General features: G+C 50.7%; 1 protein-coding gene across 7 annotated transcripts in view; it reads right to left on the minus strand.

Annotated features, from left to right (window-relative positions):
• Positions 1 to 23811, minus strand: part of PAQR5 (progestin and adipoQ receptor family member 5) — a 72249-nt gene that overhangs the window by 12519 nt on the left and 35919 nt on the right. For 5 of the 7 annotated variants that reach the window (XM_042988512.1, XM_042988510.1, XM_042988511.1 and 2 more), the window contains 3 exons: positions 7639 to 7766; positions 5283 to 5488; positions 763 to 889 (listed from right to left, as the gene is read on the minus strand). In XM_042988512.1, coding sequence (XP_042844446.1) covers positions 763 to 889; positions 5283 to 5488; positions 7639 to 7766 — 461 coding nt within the window. Of the gene's footprint in view, positions 1 to 762; positions 890 to 5282; positions 5489 to 7638; positions 7767 to 8073; positions 8277 to 20202; positions 20314 to 23811 lie in introns of those variants that run through there. The other 2 variants (XM_042988509.1, XM_007084555.3) reach the window with 2 other exon arrangements.

The following is a 23811-nucleotide window of genomic DNA, read 5'->3' on the forward strand; positions in this document are numbered from 1 at the left end:
CCAATGGGGAGACCCCAACCGGCGCCCCGGAATCGAGACCGGGGGACGGAAGATGGGGTGCAACCTGCCAGCCTCCCACGAGAGCCCCCACCGCTCCCCCACCCAGCACCCCGGCGGCATCCACACAGGGCTAACACCCCAACACCGCCATCTGAGAGGTGTCCCAAATAATTTAAGCAAGAGGAAATTGAGGCGGTTCCTTTTCACAAAGGGCTGCATAAACCAGAGCTTTTAGCCACAAAACAGTGTCTCGTGTATTCACACTCCAGTGAGCTTTCTTGAGTGAAAGGGAGAAACTAGAGAGAATCAGAGCCAGTGATCTGGGTGTGGCTCACAGCCATAGGGTTTCTCCAGGGACGCCGGGGACACTTGGGTGCCATCTGACAGCTTGACAGCTGGCACATATGTCTAGAGACGGGCCCGCTCAGTCACTGTTCGCCGACGGCCCACTGATGGGGCACCGCCTCTGGGCCAGCTGTTCCCACCACATTGCCTGTAACCCTTACCTCCATCTCACAAGGAGAGTAGTTCGGTTGGCCCCATTTTACAGATGAGCAAACTGAGGTTCAAGGAGGAGACGCAGCCTGCCCCGCAATAGGGCCAGCATGAAGCCAAGTGTGGAGTCCCCTTGAACACCCAGGCTTCGTGCCCATGAAGCGGGTCCTGCCAGCCGCGGGACGTCCGTGTGGACCTGAGCCCCCAGGCTTCCGAGAGCCCTTCCACTGAGCCTCCCCCGCCCTCTGAGGTGCAGCGGCCGGGTACCTGGAGTAGCAGGAGAGGCCGGTGCTGATGATGGTGTTCAGCACGGCCAGGGGCACGTAGTAGTCATGGAAGGTGGTGTTCACCATCACGTTGGGGATCGAATAGGCAGAGTAAGCGATGGCTGAGCCTGGGGAAGAAAAACCAGCTTTGGGCGGGAAGCCAGGATGCAGCACAGTCTGGACTCCTCGGGAAGACCAACCCCAGCATCTGGCTGAGCCCTCATTATCCCCAGGGACCATGAGCGTCCTGCCGCCATACCTTGCCTGCGCCACCGCCCCTCCCAGAACGTCCTCCCTCTCCTCCCTGCCTACCCCAATCCTACCCTGAGAACTTACTATGAGCCCAGCATGGCCCCCCCGGGGCTTTACACACGTTGACTCGCAGAACGTTTACAATCACCCTGTGACATAAATCCTGCACTCATCCTCATGTACAGATGATGAGACGGAGGCACAGAGAGGTCTAGCAACCCACCTGGGGGGCACCCAGCTAGAAAGCGGCAAAGCCAAGCTTCAGCCTGAGGCAGCTCAGTGAAAGCCCCCACTGTTAACCACATGCCGTGGCCCACGAGGACCCCTCCACGTGCTCAGATTTGCTCTGAGTGTGCACATCTCACCTGCCGATGACGCAGGGTGCCCCCGTGGGAAGGTGGATGTGGCAGGGAGGGAGGGCCCTTGCCGAGGCGAGGCATATCGCGCCAGTGCGCCGGGGGACTGGCCAGCTCACGGGCGGGTATGAGAGGCTAGACTTGGTGTTCCGTTGCCTTAGGTCTGGGAGTCTGTGACAGAGGGGTTACCAGGGGCCCTTGAGAGACCTGTCTGCTGCAGCTTTTACTTGAAAGAACAGGGGAGATCGCTGTCCTTTTCAAAGGGGCCAGGTGTGTCCATGGGCCTGGCCCAGAAGCCCTCTCCAGCCACCCTTACCAGGTCTCCTCTGGGAGGGGAGAAGACAGTCACGGACCTGTCAGCCCAGGGCCTCAGGGGTCAGCGCTAAGCTCACCTGTTACTCCAAAGATCTAGAGAACGGTGAAATCCCGGCTCAAGGCTGAAGCAGGCCTGGGCCACACAGGTTCACCTCTGCCTCTGACCCCATTTAACAGATGGGAGTCTGATAAAGCCAAGGGGTGTTCCCACTCGGGGAAAAGAGCCGAGATGGGATTTCAGCTGGGAACTGACTCCCGGGGCACAAACTCTTCCTCGGCCTGATACACCCGGGGGCTCCATCTGGACCAGGATGCACTTGCTTGGCGGGGGGCCAAGGTGCACACAAGCTCCGTGGGTGGGACAAGAGCAGGGGAACCTCAGACCCTGCCCCCAACCGCGGGGGGGAAACGAAATGACTTCCAATAAGAAATACACGTTTGGTCTCCTCCACTGTTCCTGGCACAGAGCTCCTAAAACCCCTGGAATGTCCTAAGCGAGGACCGCCACAAAGGTGTCTCTCGTTCTGTTAATGAGATGACTTTGGAAAGCCCCTTCGGGATGGGGCCTGGATTTCTGGAGACCAACCCTGTCACCAGAGGGTTGGAAGCCTCAGTCCCGCACCCCCGACGCCCGGGAGGGGAGAGGGGCTGGAGGTGAAATCAACGGTAACTAATGAAGTCTCCATAAAAAACCAAAGGGAGAGGTTCGGCGAGCTTCCGGGTGGGTGAACACGTGGAGATTCAGGGAGAGGGGTGTGCTCGGTGGGCGTAGAAGCTCCAGGCCCCTCCCCAGGCCCTACCCTGGGCGTCTCTTCTATCCGGCCGTCCCTGAGTTACAGTCTTTTATAACAGACCAGTAATCCAGTGCGTAAAGTGTTTCTCTGAGTTCTGTGAGCCGGGGTCACTGAAGCCTTGGGTCTATAGCCAGTCTGTCAAAGGCACAGGTAACAACCTGGGCTTGAGACAGGTGTCTGAAGGGGGTGGGGGGAAGGGGTGGTCAGTCTTATGGGACTGAGCCCTTAACCTGTGGGAACAGTATCAGAAATGAGTTGAACTATAGGGCGCCCAGCTGGTATCTGAGAATTGCTTGGTGCCATGGGGAACCGCACCCCTCCACGCATACACGCATTGTAAATGGTGCTCAGACCCCTTTAGGGGGCTTTCCAGGGAGCAGGAGTAGAGGCAGCTTTGGATTCCAGGCTAAGGAAAGGAAACATCCTCTTTGAGGCAATAGGAAGGTTTCCAAGCGAGGGATTGAGATGGCCAAAACCTAGTGAAATTGCACAGGATGACCTAGAGAGAGGAACAGCTGGAAACCAGGGAGGAAGTGGGAGCAAATGCCATCCGGGGGGGGTGGGTACTGAGGGTTTCCACACGGGCAGGAGAGGCGGCTGCAGACAAAGGGGCAGGGAGGCTGAGGTGGAATCCGTAGGCTCTCTCCATGGACTAGACCTCCCTTCTGTGTTCCCTGAACCGCTCCCCATCAGGCACTGGGCCACAGGCTGGAAAGCCAAATGCAAAGGAACAATGTCCCATCCTCAGGGAGCCATTCTGAGCAAGGAGCAGCAATGAAGACATCACTGACCAGGCTGGGGCCCAGAGCCACATGGAGGGGCTCCCGGTCCGGGGGCTTGGAGGGGGCTGTGGGTAGGGGCCACTGAGGCTGCCGGGGCCGAGCCTTGAAGGCCCTGCAGGGAGGGAAAGAGGAAGTTCTCTGGTAAGGTCCTGTGTGGGGGCACCAGACACCCAGGAACTCTTACAAAGACAGAAAGCCAGTGACGGGAAGGGAGGCAGTTCGGGGGGGGGGGGGGCGGCTGACCCCTGGGGCTTGGGTTCTAACCCTGGCTCTGCCATTGGCAAGCTGTGCGACCTGAGTAACTCACTTCACGGTGCCTCATTATTCTTACCTACAGGGTGGGTACAGCGATGGCCCCCATCCCCGGGGACCGACGTCAGGGTTAAGGACAGAATCGTGGTAATGGCTACCTTCCGATGCTTGCTCAGTGCCAGGCACTGTGGGGGGTGCTCCCCTTGGCTAAACTCGTCTCACCTTCATCCCACCCTATGAGGGAGATAGGATGCCCATTTTGTGGCCCAGAGGACTGAGGCTTAGTGAGGTTCAGAAACGTGCCCGCGAGCATATAATGATTAAGAGGCGGGGGCGGCTGGGCCACAAACTCCACCTTGTGCTGCCCCCCCTCGTGATGTGTGTCAGGGGCTCAGCACACAGCCTGCTGTGTCGTGGTTTCTCCAAAATGCCTGCTCTTATCATGGGTCTGGGGCGGGTGATCAAGGGCTCCGGAAGCCTCTAGACTAAGGAGTGTGAACTTCCTCCGGGGTCACTGGGAATCCTGAAAGGTCTTAAGTGGGCGGGGGTGCCATATTGGGAGGTGTTAGAGAAGGCTCCCAGGAAGGAAGCTGGCTGGAGTCGGGGAGAAGCAGGAAGTGGAGGGGAGGCTGTTGTCATGGTGCAGGGGGAGAGGCAGGCAGGGGGGTGTGAGTGAAGCCCACGCCGGGGAGCGATTTGAAGAACGTGGGGTAGAGACTCACTGAACGGCGTGGACAGGATAGTGGAGTTGCACGGGCAGGGGCCTGAGAGGGAGGGGACTCGAGGGCTGTGTACGGATTCGGACTTGGAAGACCGGGTGGGGGTGCGACCACCAGCCAGGTGAGTCACTGCAGGAGGGGAGCAGGTGTGCCCAGGGGGTGTTGCGGGGTGGGGGGGGGGATGAGGGCCGGACACGGTGTGGACCTCAGGTGGGCGGTAAACCAGAGATGGCTTTGGGAGTGCCCGGTCCAGAGGTGTTGGGGGATGGCGTGGGCACGAGGGAGATCACCCTAAAGCGGGACCCCGCAGCAGCAGAGGCCCAAGGACTGATGGGGAGCTTGCCCGCTGACGGCAGAGCAGAGGAGGGGAGCCAGCAAAGGAGGGTGGGAACATGGAGAGGCCGAAGGAGAACGGGGGAGTGATGGGATGGGGGCCAGAGAAAGGGGAGTGGTTTGGGGCACACGGCGGGGCTCCCCCCCCCCTGCATCAGAGGCTGGGAGAGCTCTCGGAAGAGCGGCCCATGAGGCCGCGGGGACCCGGCAGCCGGGAGGAGGCGGCGCCCTGGCCTAGGACAGCAGATTGCTTAGCTTGCCCAGATCTTGCAGGCCGACTGTTAAAACACGGCCAGCTCCACAAGCGTGCAATTAAACAAGCACGTTCGCAGAAGTAACGACTTCCAGTTAGTGCGTCTACCTAGAGTCTCTGCACAGACAAACTTACTGCCTGATGGTACACGACCGTGTGTCTCTCCCCGCCCGCGTTCAGGGACGTCTGGCTCCAAGTTAGCCGCGATGGGAGTCGTTTACGCCGCACGAGTCGGCCAACACCACAGAGCAGGGCCCTTGTCCCCAGACGATCGGTCGTTAGCATTTGCCAGCACACCCTTGGCCCGGCTGCTTACCGGACACTCACCGGGAACCCGGATGGGGCCCCGGCGTCCCCGTGACTCTTCCGCAAGCCCGGCAACGCCTTCCGGTGGCCCCAGCTCCCAGAGGAAGGGGCGAGGAGCTCGGCCCCGGGCAGAGGAGGAGAGCGCGGGCCCCCACGTACCCAGGCTGAAGAGGTTGACGGCACCGTAGTCCAGGAAGTAGCAGATGTGCCGGGCGTTCTTGGACATGGAGTTGAAGGTATGCGCACAGCTGGACGCAAGCGGGTACACGCAGCTGGTGCCCATGTACACAAACAGAGGCCAGGAGTAGCTGTCATTCCAGATGTCTGTCATGTACAAGGCGGTCACAAACCTCCACGTGAAGAACCTGGAACACAGCGCGGCCCACTTGACCTCTGCGGCGGGGGGGGGGGGGCTCCCCTCGTACCCCCCACCCCTCCCCGGACTCTCCGTTGCCCTGGGACAACTGAACCCCGTGTGTTCTCACCTCGGTGAAACACCAGGCGGGACGGAGGGTGAGTGGGATCCTTTTGGGGTTGGAAGTGGGCAGGAGGGGCAAGAGGAGAGCATTTAGGTTCGTCTAGTCCGGTCTTCGCCCGGCCTTGTAAGCACAGAATCTCTCTTACAGCATCTTGCCCGAGTCCTTCACTGAGCTGACACCTGTCTCCCCTGAATCTCTCCATTGGGTCAGCCCTGGTTCCCCCTCAACGGGACCGCGGGAGAACAGCCTATCCCATACCCGAGGCAGTCTTCGTAACCCTCCCCCACCTCTTTGAACGTCACATTAAATAACCTCATGACACTCAGCCACTCCCCATAGGAGTGGTCGGCCTTGTCACCATCCCTGTGGTTTGTCTATGTCCCTTTGCAGGAAGGCTCTTCAAAGAGAAGCATCCTCCCGGGGTGGCGGGGGTGAGGGTGGGGGGTGCTTGAAAGTCTAGAAGCTGCCAGGACTTTTTTCTCCCTCCTCTCCATGCTATTTCCTCACTGCCACTGCAGCCCCCATTCTGAGTGGCCTGGTCCCATGCTGAGGCTCAGCTGAGCCTGGGTCTCTGGGCCCCACCTGTACACAGAGACACGGCACAGCTCTGCCTCCCGTCTGCCTCACCCGCGACCCGGGCAAGGGGGGCCCTGCCTGCAGAGTTGCCCTCCGCCACAAACCACTCCTTCTAGAAAGCCCGCCCCTCTGCCTACTGGCTCTCCCACAGAGGGAGACAACAAAGCATCTTCTGGCTATACTGGCCATCTTTCTCCTCCTGTCCCAGCAAACACAGGCCTTCAGCCATGTGCTGGTCTCAAAACCTGTCTTATCACCTCAAGATGACTCCCCGGCCCCACTTGCCCAGGGCGTCTCTCAAACCCTCCCCGCTCCGCATCACTCAGTGGTGACCGCCTCTCGGGGGGCCTGGCAGTGGCAAGATGTCGTACGCAGCGGGGGGGCCTCAGCCAGAGTGGCTCAGCTTTAGGACCGCCAAGAAGTCGCCCCACAGGGATCTGAGCACCGGAGCTTAAGACGCACAAACAAGGATGGTCAGGCCAGCGCCCCTGGCGGCACAAACTTTAAAACAGCCGAAATCACCCGTGGTCCCTCCAAGCAGCCAGAGAGGTTTGTGGCCAGATGGGGATTGGAGGGAAGAAAGCCAGGGCCGAGCAGCAGCAGGGAAAGCCTGGGGGCTGGGGGGGCTCACATCACCGGGGGGGGGGGGGAGGGCTCTGAGAGGACCCACAAGAAGCAGGTGACCCGGCACCTCCAGGGAGAACAAGGGGCGGGGGAAGAGACCACCACCATCCCCATCTGCAAATTCTAATTTATTAGCATTTAAAGTATTTTTTTTTAATGTTTTAAGTGTTTATTTTTTGAGAGAGAGAGGGTGAGCAAGGGAGGGGCAGAGAGAGAGGGAGACACAGAATCCGAAGCAGGCTCCAGGCTCCGAGCTGTCAGCACAGAGCCTGACGCGGGGCTCGAACTCACGGACTGCGAGATCATGACCTGAGCTGAAGTCGGATGCTTAACCGACTGAGCCACCCAGGCGCCCCTAATGTTTTAAATGTTTATTTATTTTTTGAGAGAGGGATAGAGGGTGAGTGAGGGAGGGGCAGAGAGAGAGGGAGACACAGAATCTGAAGCAGGCTCCAGCCTCCGAGCTGTTAGCACATAGCCCGACGGTGGGGCTCGAACCCACGAACCACGAGATCATGACCTGAGCCGAAGTCGGCCGCTCAACCGACTGAGCCACCCAGGCGCCCCTGGAGCTCGTGACATTTTAACCAGGCACTGGAGCAGGGGAAGACTGGGGAGCCACCAGGAGCCCCCTGAATCCTACCAGAGTCCGTGTACTAAAGCTCGCCCAGCTGTAGGCCCCAGCAACTCCCAGCTCCACGCCCATGTGCCATGGGGGCGTCCCCCCAACATCCCAGCATGGAATCTCAGCCTTCCCAACCCACCCTGGGCTTTAACGAAGCCCCAGTCCCCGGGGCTCCCGAATGAGACGGCCGGTCAAGGGGGCTGGAAGGTACCAGAAGGGCAGCAAGTGAGTCCAGATGTTGAGGGTCTCATTGGTCATTTGGAAAAGGCTGAGGACGCAGGCCGTGGCGGAACTCTGTGGATGCCGGTAGCCAAAGAGGATGCCCTGCTCATGGAACACCTGCAGGGGGCGGAGAGAGAGGGGCACCGAGGTGAGGTGAGAGGGCGGCGAGAAAGTCTCAGGAGGGGCAGCTTTGGTAGCACCTAGTGTCCTCTCGGGCTGCGCGCTTGAACCCTGAAGCCTGGACCACTCGACCCCAAGTCCTTGAGCTGTCAAGCTGCTTCCCTCTCCCCGCTCCTCTCCTCCTTCCCGTAAGTTCTAAAATCCTTCCAGATTTCCAGAAGCCCGCAGCGGCTGGAGGAGAGACGTTAAGAGCCGGACTCCCCTTGGGAGCCCAGCCCGTCTCTGCATTCCCAGGCGCACTTACTCTTGTCATGAATATTGGCTGGTTTTGCACCCTCTGCCTGGGGCCTACAGCCCGGTCTTTGGGTACCTTCCCGGTCGGAGGACGTATATGCTGTCTGCCTGAGCCGACATGCCCTGGATGTCAGGGGCTGGTGAGAAGATCTCTGCAGAAGATCCCCGCTCAGTGCCAGGATATATTCACCAAGGCGCTTCATAAAGGCCTTTTGATGATGAAGACGGTGATGGCATTAGCCTGGGACGCGGGCAGAGGGGAGGCTGCCACAGCTGGGCCTGCGCAAGGCCCCCCCCTCCCCCATTGTGCCGCACCTGGCAAGTCTCTTGGTCACCACCCCCCAGGGGAGAGAGTTGGGCTGGTCAGCTCACATATGGGGGTCAACCCGCCCGGAGAGCTCCATTAGAGCCATTAAAAAGGGTAACTGTACGGGGCGCCCGGGTGGCTCCGTCGGTTAAGCGTCCGACTTCAGCTCAGGTCATGATCTCGCGGTTCATGAGTTCGAGCCCTGCGTCGGGCTCTGTGCTGACAGCTGGAGCCTGGAGCCTGCTTCGGATTCTGTGTCTCCCTCTCTCTCTGCCCCTCCCCCGCTCACGCTCGCTCACTCACTCCCCCTCAAAAATGAACACTAAAAAAAAAAATTTTTTTTAAGTACAAAATAGGTAACATGTACTATATCTCGAGGTTCTGAGTCAAGTGGAGAAAGTCAGGGGTTATTAGGATAAAGAGTCAAACCTGGGCCCCATGACCTTGAGCCAGCCACGCCTCTCAGGGCTTCAGCATCCTCACCTATAAAACAGGGAGTACATTCCCTTCCTAGTTCAGTTCTGGGTTAAACTGGTCAACCAGGGGGAGGGGGACCCATGAAGTTGGTTCATGGTCCAGTGGAAAAATACTATTTGAATTAGGTTTGGGTTTTAGCTGATTAAAGCGATTTGTTCCGGTTTCTGATTCACCGTTCAATTCTGCTGACGTCCCCGGTTTGCAGTGGACAGGCATCAGTCCCGGGCAGCAGAAATCCTGGCTCGCAGCTACGCACCACCCCCCCCCCCCCCCCCCCCCCCCGCCCAGGGCTGCTGACAAGGAGGCAGGTGGGCCCATGGACTTCAGCTCTGTACCCGTGAGAGGAGGGTGGCCGTGCCCGATGGGCATACGACAGCCCTGCAGCGGAAACTGGGGGTCTATTGTCCGTCTCACATTACAGTCTTCCCTTAAAAAAAAATTTTTTTAGAGGGCGCCTGGGTGGCTCAGTCGGTTAAGTGTCTGACTTTGGCTCAGATTCATGATCTCACAGTTCGTGAGTTCGAGCCCCGTGTCGGGCTCCGTGCAGACAGCTCGGATCCTGGAGCCTGCTTCGGATTCTGTTGTCTCCCTCTCTCTCTGCCCCTCCCCTGCTCCTGCTCTGCCTCGTCCTCTCAAATATAACATAAAACATAAAAAAAAATTTTTTCAAGTTTTTTTTTTTTTTTGAAGGCATTGGCCTCTTATGAAAATGTAAAAATTCCAGAAAGGAGCCATTGTTATTGATGATTCACTCCTTCACATGAATGAGTTTAGCAGATCTGTGCAGGAGGAGATCTCATGACGAGGGGCTCGCAGAGTGCTGGGCATGTGGGGGGCGGGGTGGTGGCACACAGGGCGGGGTTGGAGGACAGTCTGGACACAGGGCCCACAGGTGGGCAGTGGACGGACAGGAGGGGAGGGGGAGACCACCTACATCTTGCCCTGGGTGATTCGGGACGTGACTACTGTTCTCTCTTTGGATCAGAAGACGCTGACATAGTCCAAAGCCAGAGGGGAACAGACGGGCTGGGAAATTCACACTCTGGACAACCGGACCACACTTAGGAATCTTGCCCCAGACCTGGCGGGGTTACTTTACCACCAACGCCAGGATTGGTCCTATATTTAAAGAATCTCCTCTGACCTGCTATCCTGACCCCAGATAGGGATGGGAGGCCCACTAACCATGCTCTAGGGGCAGGATTTATTTTTTTTTTTAATTGTTTTAAATGCTTATTCTTGAGAGAGAGACCGAGACAGAGCGTGAGCGGGGGAGGGGCAGAGAGAGAGGGAGACACAGAATCCGAAGCGGGCTCCAGGCTCCGAGCTGTCAGCACAGAGCCCCACACGGGGCTTGAACTCACGAACTGTGGGACCATGACCTGAACTGAAGTCAGATGCTTAATCCACTGAGCCACCCAGGCGCCCCTATAGGGGCAGGATTTAAAGCAGCCCCTCCAAAAAAAAAGAATAAAGACTGGATAAAAGAGAGGGAGTCCCTCAGCCCTAGAACAGTGATGTTCTGACCTGCCCCTACCCTCCTCAACTTGAACCTCAGTTTATTAGGCCAAAATGCTAGACGCACTCTTGCCCCGAGGCCCTCTGAACACGGGAAAGGAGCGGCATTCTCTCCATCTTCCCGCCCTGGCCTCAGCAAAGTGCTCTGCACAGAGTAGATCTTAAAAGAAGACACGCGACATAAATCTAAACAACCAATGGGACATTTGAAAACAATTTTGTATTCACACCCAGTCTAACCCCACAAGGCAAATTGCAATCATTGCCTTAGTGCTCCAGAGCTGGGTCTCATTTCCAAACAGCCCTAGGTTAGCAGGTGCTGGCTAATTTGCACGGCAGGATTGATTTGTAGGAATCCACCCTGCATCCCTAGTTGTGGGCTAGGCAATTTCATGTGAAATGAAATCAAATTGTGTGTGCAACCTATTATTTAGAAGTGAGAGCCCCCAGGTACCCGGGGTGGAAGGACAAATCAGCGGGTTTTCCTCTTAGTGCCTGCCAAGGCTTGGCTTCCCGGAAAGACCCTGTGCACCTGCCAGTTGAGCCCGAAATTCCACTGTGACGATTTTAAACCCTTGGTTTTTCTAGCTATTAAACTGCAAATCACCTGGGGAAAATAATCCAACATTCCGGCTAGCGGTAAATAAGGGTGGATTCTGACAGCCGGCCAAGAGGGCCAGGCGCTGTCGGTGTGGCAACCTACATTTCCCGTCCAAATCTCAGGGAGTCCTCATGACCTTGGGAGGGAGAGCCTTTCATTGTCCCCATTTCACAGAAAAGGAAACTAAGGCCCGGGGAGCTTAAGACATTTTCCCAAGCTCCCAGGAGTAGGGGGAGCAGATCTGAAAGCTGCATGCAGACCTCAGACTTCCCTTCCTTGGCCTCTTACACCTTCATTGCTGCTGCGCAGAAGGACTCTTGTAGGAGACGAAGCGCTCATCTTTAGGCCTGTGTTGGGATTTGGACTGTCAGGTGCTTCTCTGAGCCTGTTTCTTCTTCTTCAGGGTTATAGGCTGTATCGTGTCCCCCACAAAACTCACATGTGGAGGCCCTAACCCCCCAGTAACTCAGATGTGACCGTATTTGGAGACAGGATTTTTTTATTTTGAGAGAGAGACTGAGCGTGAGCAGGGGAGGGGCAGAGAGAGAGGGAGACACAGAATCCGCAGCAGGCTCCAGGCTCCGAGCTGTCAGCATGGAGCCCGACGCGGGGCTCGAACCCACGAGACCGTGAGATCATGGCCTGAGCCAAAACCAAGAGTCGGACACTCAACCGACTGAGCCACCCAGTCGCCGCTGGAGACAGGAATGATTCAAATGAGGCTATTAGGGTGGTCCTGGTCCAATCTGACTGGCGTCCCTCAGAAGAAGAGGAGACGGTAGGGGCGTGTGCAGAGGAACCACCACGTGAAGGGGCACCTGCAAGCCAAGGAGAGAGGCCCCAAGAGAACCAGCCCCGCCAGCACCTTGACCTTGGACTTCCAGCCTCCAGAACTGTGAACTTCTGTTTGTCCAGCCAGTCTGTGGCACTTTGCCACGGCAGCCCGAGCTGGCCAAGACTGGCAGGGACACCGGGTGACAGTGTCCCTAAGTCAGCGCCCCTCAAACGCTCTTGTGCAGGTGTCGGCAGATCGCCTGGGGTTCTTACGGCGAATTCGGTGGGACTGGGGGAGAACGTGCACTTCTCGCAAGGTCCCGGGGCATGCCGCTGGTGACGCTGCCTCTGGTCACAGCCCGTCCCCCGCCTCCGCATCCGACGGTCACCTCCCTGCCCAGAATCCAATTCATTGCAAAAGGGGGACAAGGTGCGCCTGAACACATGGGCATTAAAAGCCAGAGCGGGAGAGAGAGACCAGTGAGGAGTTCAGTGAGGTGTTTGTGGGCGGAAGGCACGGAGATTATGGAGAAGGAAAAGGGAAGGCCGCTAGCTGATGCATCAGTTATAACCTGCCATTTAGTGAGCGCCTGCAGGACTGAGCTGGACGCTAAGCCACTGGCTCGTGCAGGACGGGCCGTGCTGAGCCCTGGCAAGAGACAGCACTTAGGATCTCAATTAAAATACCATAAAACCGCTTATACACAAGTCACATGCAATTACGAGAACCACAAATACATTGAAGTGACAGCCAACCGTTGTTGGCATTAAGCGATTACAATTACAGGTGAATGTAATTTAGGACACTGGGGTCGCGTTTTTAAAAACAGAAGTGTCCAGTGGTGAGTCCAGTCGAAGGATGCTTTTTGTAAATGCACCACAATAGTCATAGACAATGAAGCCGGAGCGCCTGGGTGGCTCAGTTGGTTAAGCATCCGACTCTTGATTTTGGCTCAGGTCATGATCTCATGGTCATGGGATCGAGCCCCGTGTTGGGCTCTGTGCTGACAGCGTGGAGCCTGCTTGGGATTCTCTCTCTCTGCCCCCCTCCTTCTCTCTCTTTCTCTCTCTCTCTCTCAAAATCAATAAACATTATATTAAAAAAAAAAGAAAATGAAGCTAAATTTCTTTTGGCTGAACACAAAAGATGTATAAAAAGTCAACAAATTACCTATCACCATCTAGGACAGAGGCTCCCAAGGACATTAGTGATTTAACGGACAGGAACGTGAAAAAGGACACATACGATGTCTTAAAAAAATAAATATTGCTCAATGCAGGTTGGGCGTACCGGGGTGAAAGGTCCCCTTGAATGGCCAGCACCATACACAGCACTGACCTACGGAAGAAGCAAGGAAGTTGAGACAATGGAACATTCCACTGGTTTCACATTTGTTGTAAAAAGTAAGTCTTTGATTTAAGAACTAGGAAAACAATTTTCAATTTTGGGCACTGACTGAAAAACCTGCCATGGGCTTGGTGTGGTAACATGACTGGAAAGTCTACGGCAGGCAGAATAATGCGCCCCCCCCCCCCCCGCCCAAAGATGTCCACACCCTAATCCCAGAAACTGTGACTACGTAAGGTGACACGGCAAAAGGGAAATTAAGGTCACAGATGGAATTAAAGTTGCAAATCAGCTAGCTTTAAAATAGGGAGATTGTCTGGATTATCCAGGTGAGTCCCGTGTGATCACAGGGTCCTTAAAGGAAGGAAGGAGGAGGCGGCAGAAGAAAGGGAGATGTGGCCGTGGAAGAATGGTCAGAGATGCTACCTGCCTGCTCTGAAGGTGCAGGAAGGGGCCAGGAGCCAAGGACACACGTGGTCTCCAGAAGCTGGAACAGGCAAGGAAACAGACTCTCCCCTAGAGCCTCTACCAACACCATGAGTTTAGCCTAGTGAGACCCATGTCAGACTTCTAACCTCCACAACTGTAAGACAATAAATTCATCCTCTTTTTGAAAGCCACCCAATCTGTGGTAATATGTTGTGGCAACAAGAGGAAACGAACATAAGGTCAGAATTTGACCAAAACTCCAAAAGCAATCCTAGAGCTGGAAATAAATGGCCACCCACGGTCTCAGTTTCTTCCGAGGGGGACTGAGGACTTCCTTTGGAACAGTTCAAAGATGATGAGTGGCGTTCTCTGAATCTTCTCCAGCATGGGACATCTTGCGGAAACACTCATCAAAGGTGACCATAAACTACTCTCATTCACACAATGAGAATGCCAAATAAATGCCATTAAACTCCTAGATTTAATCTAGGCAAGATGCAAGGTGATGGAAAGAAATCAATGAAACAGAGGGTCCTCAAATACAGAGCAAGCCCCATCTTTGGGACGAAATGGCATTAATGCGAGTCTGAGCTCTTCACAGGTATTCATTATGGGATGTTGTTAGCAAAAGCTTACAAAAATATTGGGGTTTGGGGCGCCTGGGTGGCTCAGTCGGTTAAGCATCCGACTCTTGATCTCAACTCAGGTCTTGATCTCAGGGTGGTGAGTTCAAGGCCCACGTTGGGCTCTACACTGGGTGTGAGGCCTACTTCAAAAGACAAAAAAAATCGGGGCGCCTGGGTGGCTCAGTCGGTTAAGCGGCCGACTTCGGCTCAGGTCATGATCTCGTGGTCTGTGAGTTCGAGCCCCGCATCGGGCTCTGTGCTGACAGCTTGGAGCCTGGAGCCTGCTTCTGTTTCTGTGTCTTCCTCTCTCTCTGGCCCTCCCCCGTTTGCGCTCTGTCTCTCTCTGCCTTTCAAAAATGAATAAATGTTAAAAAAATTAAAAAAGAAAATCAAGGTTTGGCTATTTCACTTCTAATGGGACTCAAAGTACATATTTATTATCATAGATACGTAGAGGATTTTCCTAAGCCAAAGGAGCCACATGTGAAATATGTAACAAAAATGACATTTAAACACAACAAAACTCAAAAAAAGAAACAAAACTCAAAAAAAGAAACAAAACGTCCATGGACAATGAAAGAGAAGATTCGCATACAAATAAGCAGGAAATTAACTTCCATGCAGATTACTTTTCTGAACATTATACAGTATAATTTTGACTAAGCAAAATATTGCTATTTGAAGTTTTCTTTGTAACTTCTTTCTTGAAAAAAAAATCAAATTTAAGTACTGTATGGGTCTATATATTGTTTTAAAAGAGAATAAAGAGAGCCGTATAAAAAGGGTAGTGTATATTAAATTTAAATATTTAATAATTTTTCTTCTTAACTTTAATTATTATATGCAATTTCATTATGCTTGAACTTGATATGTAGAATTTATAGTTCACTTCTGATTCTAAAAAGGCTTTAAGAATGCATACATATGCATATATATGCAATATATATGTACATATATATTTTTTTTCTTTTTTTTTTTTTAAGGAGGCTTCATACCCAGTGCAGAGCCCAACGCAGGACTTAAACCCATGACCCTGAGATCACGACCTGAGCTGAGATCAAGAGTCTGACATTTAACTGACTGAGCCACCCAGGCACCCCAAGAACATTTTTTGATAATTCCAGTTACTATACTTGAGCAGAACTGAGCAGAAACTCACCAGAATTTTCTCCCACATGAAATTAATTAAAAAGAAAAAAAAAAAAAACAAAGACTCAGTGACTCAAGAACAATGGTGTAATTTGGAATCATTGTTAATAGAGCACTAATTATATGATAATGTTGATTATAGCAAGATAACCCACAATTTTGCCGAAATAAAGACAAAAAATAAATCTTATGGACTAAACGTACTAATTTATAAATTGCATATGGTTTTTAAACATTTTTTTAATGTTTATTTATTTTTGAGAGAGAGAGAGACAGAGCGTGAGGTCGGGAGGGGCAGAGAGAGAGAGGGAGACACAGAATCCGCAGCAGGCTCCAGGCTCTGAGCCATCAGCACAGAGCCTGACGAGGGGTTCGAATTTATGAACTGCAAAATCGTTATCTGAGCCAAAGTCAGACGCTTAACTGGCTTGTATTACCAAATTGTACATGTTTTTATTTTATTACTCATCCAAACATCACTAATGCATCAACGTAACATCCAGATATGTACAACAATAATTAAGTTTAGTTGTCTTTGATATTTTGCTGACTTTCACTGTACGAAAATTAGAGCTCTACATATACTCTTTTGGGATTATGACGGGATATTTGTCAAGAGAGAACAGAACCATTCCGCCTAACTGTTTGCCAGCTCCATATGTAACTTTCACATTCAGACATGCGGTCTGTGGTCGCTATGGTTCTCCTGATTCAGACCCAGCGCACGTTAGGAGCAGAGCCTGTTTTATGGGATCATCATGAGGAGACTGTAAGATACAGACCGTCAACCCCATTTTACAGAGGAGGAAACTGAAGTTCAACGAGAGGAGTTTCCAAGGCCATAATTCATAGCAGAAGCAAGAGGCAATCGCTAGTTTGTTCGCTCGCAAAGCCCATCACACTTCGCTGCATCCGCCCTAGTGAAACCAGCGATTGCTATAGTCGGTGGAATTGCTAAGTGTTATCAAAGTTTTCAGGAGCAAGAGGTCACTGGGCCCAGAGTAACGGAGGAAGAACCTGGAAGAATGGTTGGAGACCCTCCGGTTTGGGACGAACGATGGTCAGTTAGATGTCACGAAAGATCCTTCTGACTAGAACAATTAAAGTGCTGGATGAAGTCTGCATCGAAAGCCGGATAAGCGTATCAGCAAAATGGCACAAAAGAAAGAGCATCGCAAAGCCCCCAGGCGCCCCGTGCGGTAAGCTGCCTTCAGCATCAGAGTTTCTGCTGCCAGACCCTGCAAATAAGAGATGAACCCTAAGGCCCATCAAAGGCAGACTTGCCAGGAAGGCTAGGACTCTAAAGGCAAGGGAATGTGAAATAAACCCCACCAGGCAGAAAGAAATAATAAGGAAGCTGTCTCCCTGAAACAATCTCTCCCCAGAATTGAGAACGACCAGCTAGATTGCATACAGGCTTCTGATCCAAATCCACACTGACCTCTATGGTCCAAGAAATCTCAAGTGGAGAAATTAAAGTGGTTACAAATAAATAGAGGTGGAAGGTGTGCGGCTCCCTCCCATCAGTAACAAAAGCAAATGCAAATCCTCTCTGGGGAGTTTCTGCTTCAATGCAAGCAGGCACAAGCAAACGACACTAGGTGTCAGACATGGCAAGAACTATAGATGCTAGACAGCTCAAGGAGCAGATATTGAAATATAAAATAAGTGTGTTCAATATGTTTAAAGGAATGACTTAATAATATGAACGAAAAACAAACAGACTGGGAAAGGACCCAAGATAACATTTGGAGGTTAAGAAACATTGAAGTAAAAAGTCATTGAAGGGATAAATAGCAGACTAGATCTAGCCGAAGAGAAAATTAGTCAACTGAAAACAGATTCCAAGAAAGCAGTCCAGAGAGATTAAGGGGTAGAAACTATGAAAAACTGGGGCACCTGAGTGGCTCAGTTAGTTAAGTGTCCAACTCCGGCTCAGGTCATGATCGTGCTGTCCCAAGTTCAAGCCCCGCATCGGGCTCTGACAGCTGACAGCTCAGAGCCCGGAACCTGCTTCAGATTCTGTGTCTCCTTCTCTCCCTGCCCCTCCCCCACCCTCTCCCTCCCTCTCTCTCTCTCTCTTTCTCTCTCTCTCTCAAAAAGTGAATAAACATTAAATTTTTTAAAAAACCAAATAAGAGACACGGTATATTTCTCCAAAGGAGAAAAATACAACGGTTTTGTTGTGATCTATGAAGACAAACTGATAAGCTTCTAGAATGTTTTTGATGTTGCCGGTCCTGAGATCCAAGAAGTTAGGTATGGCAGAGACAGCTGGCCAAATATTCCGTGTGTTTTCTGACCTTTCTCAGCCTTTTTGGCAGTTAGGTCGGGGCCATGAGACTATCTCTGGTTAATGTTACATCTACCCAGAGTGCCTTCTGGTGGTGGATACTATGATGCACTTAGGAGTGAACCCTTCCCTCCTTCAGAGCTGAGCGACTTGTCCCTCTATGGGAACTGCTATTGGCCAAAGGCCACCCCAGTGACCACGTTATACTCCCTGCCCAGAGGCAGCACGCATCCACTGATGATGATACGAAATCCTAGCCTCCTTTTCTCATTTGGGACAAGTCTGAAGGACCAACCCCATTCCAGAACATTCTGTGTGATCAACTGAGGCCTGGCCCTTCCTGCCTAGCCCAACGTTTCATATTACCATAGCTACAGTAACCATTAAATGAATCAATATAGAGCATATTAACTGTGAAACAAGTGGAGGAGAAAATCAAAAGTTAAAAGGAAGAAAGAAATAAGGATGTAAAACTCAATGCAAAGAAAGCAAGAAAGGAAATAGAGACAATAACTAGAAACCACATAAGATGATCAAAATGAATGGAAATACATCAATAATCCTTATAAATATAAACAGACTAAACTATCCAGTGAAATGACAAATATTATCAAACTTGGTAAAATCCAACTATGTGCCATTTACACAAGATACAGTTAAAATATAAGGGCAGAGAGGGATTAAAAGTCAAAGGAAGGAAAGAAATAAACCAGACAAATAACAAAAACAACAAAGCTGGGTCGTTATTTGACTATGAGAGATTCTAAGACAGAAAACAGAACTAGACAGAAAGAGCATCACTACAAAATAATAAGAAATTTACTTCACTAGGAAGATATTATATAAATCTGGATGTACCTAAAAAACATAGGCTCAAAATCTATAAAGCAAAAATTGACTGGGGATGCGTAGGTGGTCAGCTAGTTAAGCGTCCAACTCTTGATTTGGGCTCAGGTCTTCATCTCAGGGTCATGAGTTCGAGTCCTGCCTTGGGCTCCACACTGGGTGTGAACCCTACTTAAAAAAAAAAAAAACAAATGACTTGTCCACAGGAGTAATTCACAAATCTGCCACCACGGTGGAAGATTTTAACATATCTCAACTATGACTAGATCAAGCAGAACAAAATTAGTAATAATATAAAAATATTGGATATTACAGGACATATATGCAATACTGCCCCCAACAACTGAAGATTATGCATTATTTTCAAGTACATTTAGAAGATTTATGAAAATTGATCATGTGCCAGGCCATAATGTATTCTGAACAAATTTCAAAAATGGGAATGATACAGAGGACATTCTCAGGCCACAATCAATTAAATTAAATCGATAACAAAAACTCCCAACTTTTGGGAATTAAAAAAAAAATACACATAGACTTCTAAGCAATTACACATTACATAAGAAATCAAAACAGAAATTGGATATGAATTCAAACAGGGGCACCTGAGCGGCTCAGTCGGTTGAGGGTTCGACTTCAGCTCAGGTTGTGATCTCACGGTTCGTGAGTTCGAGCGCCACATCGGGGGCTGTCAGCCTGTCAGTGCAGACAGAGCCTGCTTTGGACTTTCTGTCCCCCTTTCTCTGACCCTACCCTTGCTTGCTCTCGCTCAAAAATAAATAAACATTAAAAAAAATCTTGGGGTGCCTGGGTGGCTCAGTCGGTTAAGCGTCCGACTTCGGCTCAGGTCACGATCTCGCGGTCCGGGGGTTCGAGCCCCGCGTCGGGTTCTGGGCTGATGGCTCAGAGCCTGGAGCCTGCTTCCGATTCTGTGTTTCCCTCTCTCTCTGCCCCTCCCCAGTTCATGCTGTGTCTCTCTCTGTCTGAAAAATAAATAAACGTTAAAAAAAAAAAATTAAAAAAAAAAATTAAAAAAAAAATCTTAAAAAAAAAAGAGGAAAGGAATTCAAACAGCATATGTGGGCTGCAGTTAAAGCCATACTTAAAGGAGATAATACGTACTCAGTTGTTTACATTAGAAGGCAGAGTGATTCACTTAAAAAGTTAGAGCAGGCACAACAAAAGGAACCCAAAACGGAAAGAAAATCGTAAAAAATAACGGACATTAGAGATATAAAATACATAACAGAGCGGCTCCGCTGAGCCACCAATCCACCTTTTTTCAGGTAGAATTTAATATTCTCAATTATTTTTTTTTTATTTAAAAATTTTTTAATGTTTTTATTTATTTTTGAGACAGAGAGAGGCAGAGCATGAGCAGGGGAGGGGCAGAGAGAGAGGGAGACACAGAATCTGAAGCAGGCTCCAGGCTCCGAGCTGTCAGCACAGAGCCCGACGCGGGGCCCGAACTCACGGACTGTGAGATCATGACCTGAGCCGAAGCCAGACGCTTAACCGACTGAGCCACCCAGGTGCCCCAATATTCTCAATTATTGAAAACCAGAAAGAAAAGAGACAAACTGACCAGATTCATTCAGAGGAGAAAAAAAAAAAAAAAAAAGAAACAAAACCACAACTGTGTCAAAAAACACAGAAAAGGCATTTCATGAGATCCAATATCCTTTCATGACAAGAAGACGCTCAACAAAATAGGGATAAAACTTCTTCAACCCAGCAAAGGCCACCTATGAGAAACTCACAGCTCACATACCTCATGGTAGGAAATGAAATACTTTCCCCTTACAATCGGGAGCAAGACAAGGACGTTTGCTCTCATCACTTCTATGCAGTGTCAATCATAGTGGAGGTTCTAGCTAGGTCAACTGGACAAGGAAAAGAAAAAAAGGCATCTAAATAGGAAAGGAAGATGCAAAACTATATTTGCAGATGATATAATCTTACATATAGGAAATCCGAAAGGATCCACTAAAAAATTATTAGAACTAATACATGAGTTCAGCGAGGCTGAAGGATCTATCGATATACCAAACTCAGTTTTATTTTTATATACTAGCAACGAACAATCTGAAAGAGAATTTAAGGGAATAATTCCATGTGCAACAATATCAAAAACGATAAAATGCTTTGGAATAAAGTTAACAAATTCTGGTTTTGTTTTTATGATTTTTTTAACGTTTATTTATTTTTGAGAGAGAGGGAGGGAGCGTGTGGAAGAGGGGGGCAGGGATAGAAAGAGGGGGAGGCAAAATCCCAAGCAGCCTCAGTGCTGCCAGCACAGGGCTCAACGTGGGGCTCGAACCCACGAACCGTGAGATCATGACCTGAGCCGAAACCAAGAGTTGGACGTGTAACTGACTGAGCCACCCAGGTGCCCCTAATAAATACTTTTACTGGTGTGAGACCTGTACACTGAAAACTACAAAATATCACCGAAAGAAATTAAAAACCTAAATATAATGCAAAGACATCCCATGTTCATGGATTAAAAGACTTACTATTGTTAAGATGGTAACGCTCCCCAAATTAATCCATAGATTCAATGCAATCCCTAAAATAAATCCCAGCTGCCTGTTTGTTTTGCAGAAATGAGATGTTCCACTTCTGGGTGTATACTCCCAAAAATTGAAAGCAAGATCTCAAAGGGATATTTCCACACCTCGGTTCATAGCAGCATTTCTCACAACAGCTACAACACAGAAGTCATCTGGTATCCACTGATGGAAGAATGAATAAGCAAAATGTGGTGTGTCGATACAATGGAATATGATCCGGCCTTAAAAATGAAGGAAATTCACAGGGGCGCCTGGGTGGCTCGGTCGGTTAAGCGTCCGACTTCAGCTCAGGTCATGATCTCACGGTCCGTGAGTTCGAGCCCCGCGTCGGGCTCTGTGCTGACAGCGCAGAGCCTGCAGCCTCCTTCGGATTCTGTGTCTCCCTCTCTCTCTGCCCCTCCCCCATTCGTGCTCTGTCTCTCTCTGTCTCAAAAATAAATAAACGTTAAAAAAAAAATTTTTTTTTAAAATGAAGGAAATTCTGACATATACAACAGGGATGAACCTTGAGGACACCACGCCGAGTGAAATGAATAAAGCAGTCACAAAAAAAAACAAACACCATATGATTCCACTTCTATAAGGCACTGGAAGAGTCGAAATCATAAAGCCAGGAAGTAGAACGATGGTTTTCAGAAGGTAGGGGGACAGGGCAAGTGGGGAGTTATTGTTTAATGGGTAGAGAGTTTCCGTTTTATCTTCAGATAAAAAGAATTATGGAAGATACACGGCAGGGACAGTTGCATAACAATTTGCATATATTTAACACCGCTGAACCCTGCACCTAAAATTGGTTAAGACGGTGAACTTTAGGTTAACTATATTGTACTACAATAAAAAAAAAAATAGTTAAGCACAGAGTCACCACGTGATCCAACATTGCACTCCTGAGGGGGTGCCTAAGAGAACCGGAAACATGTCCACACAGAAACCTGTCCACAGATGTCCCCCGTAGCATGATTCAAAACAGAAACTCAAGTGTCCACCACCTAACGAATGAATAGACAAACGGGCACATCCACACAAGGGAATATCACTCAGCCATGAAAACAAAGGCAGCCCTACAGGGTACAGCATCGACGAACCTTGGAAGCATCGTGCCAAAGGAAAGAAGCCATTTGCCAAAGGCCACCTGTTGTGTGGTCCCATTTATATGAAATACCAAGATCAGGCAAATCCACAGAGATCGGTGGTTACCATGGCAAGTGGAAAACGACTGCTAATTGGCACATTTTCTTTCTAGGTAATGACAATGTTCTAAAATTGACCGTGGTGATAGTTTTGTGCAACATACGTCTTGTGTGCCATAACCCACGGAGCTACTTTTAAAGGAGGACTCGAGAGGCATGTGAATTATTTTCCAACAGAGCTGTTGTTAAAAAAAAAAGGGGGGGGGGCGCCTGGGCGGCTCGGTCGGTTAGGCGTCCGACTTCGGTTCAGGTCATGATCTCACGGTCCGCGAGTTCAAGCCCCGCGTCGGGCTCTGTGCTGACCGGTCAGAGCCTGGAGCCTGTTTCAGATTCTGTGTCTCCCTCTCTCTCTGCCCCTCCCCCATTCATGCTCTGTCTCTCTGTCTCAAAAATAAATAAACGTTAAAAAAAAAAATTTTTTTTAAAAAAAAAAGACCTGAGCTGAGATCAAGAGCTGGACACTTAACTGACTGAGCCACCCAGGTGCCCCAAAAGCATTCCTTTTATTTTTTTTTTTATTTTTTTTTTCCAACTTTTTTAAATTTATTTTTGGGACAGAGAGAGACAGAGCATGAACGGGGGAGGGGCAGAGAGAGAGGGAGACACAGAATCGGAAACAGGCTCCAGGCTCCGAGCCGTCAGCCCAGAGCCTGACGCGGGGCTCGAACTCACGGACAGCGAGATCATGACCTGGCTGAAGTCAGACGCTTAACCGACTGCGCCACCCAGGCGCCCAAGCATTCCTTTTAATTCAAGTCAAGAACAATATATAAGGATCCCTGCAGTCATTAACAACTCCCTAAAGTACCCAGACTTGTTTTTAGGCACAAAGGAGGCTAGAAATTCTGAGTCACATACCCAAATCCCACCTTCTGAGGAAAGGGACAAGCTGTCCTTTCCTGGGAGCGATCTCTCGGCCAGGAATGTGCCGGAATTATAGCCCTGACGATGCCGGCAGGTGGTGCTCTGGCCCCCTCTGATGGGTGAGGCTCAGAGAGGGTAGGGAAGTCGCCCAGGCCACACAGCTCATTGATATACAAAGGGAGAGGCTATCCGGGGCCTCCGTATGAAACAGGTGATGGCAGCAACATTACTGACTGTTCACCATGTGCTGGGCTCCTCTAATCCTCCCCGTGACCCCAGGAAGCAGACACCCTCATCACCCTGCTTTACAGGTGCAGAAACTGAGGTAGGGAAATGAAACATCTTGTCCAAGGTCACTCCGCAGACTGAGCATCAGAACCCACGGAGCCCCCCGAAAGTAAGCTCGGTGTTTGTACCAGGTCTGTGTTAAATGTTCATGCACGTCACGCATTTTTCTCAATCTGGTTGCATCTGTCTTAATAAGCAAAAACTGCTTGTTCCCTACTCCCAGCAAATCCTCAAATAAACTGACCTTCTAGGGGAACCTGGGTGGCTCAGTCGGTTAAGCATCGACTCTTGATTTTGGCTCAGGTCACGATCTCACGGTCCGTGACTTCGAGCCCCGCGTCGGGCTCTGTGCCGACAGCTCGGAGCCTGGAGCCCGCTTCGGGTTCTGTGTCTCCCTCTCTCTCTGCCCCTCCCCTGCTCATGCTCTGTCTCTCTCTGTCTCAAAAATAAACAAAAACATTGGAA

Source organism: Panthera tigris, chromosome B3, assembly GCF_018350195.1.
Source record: "Panthera tigris isolate Pti1 chromosome B3, P.tigris_Pti1_mat1.1, whole genome shotgun sequence".
Lineage (NCBI taxonomy): Eukaryota > Metazoa > Chordata > Mammalia > Carnivora > Felidae > Panthera > Panthera tigris.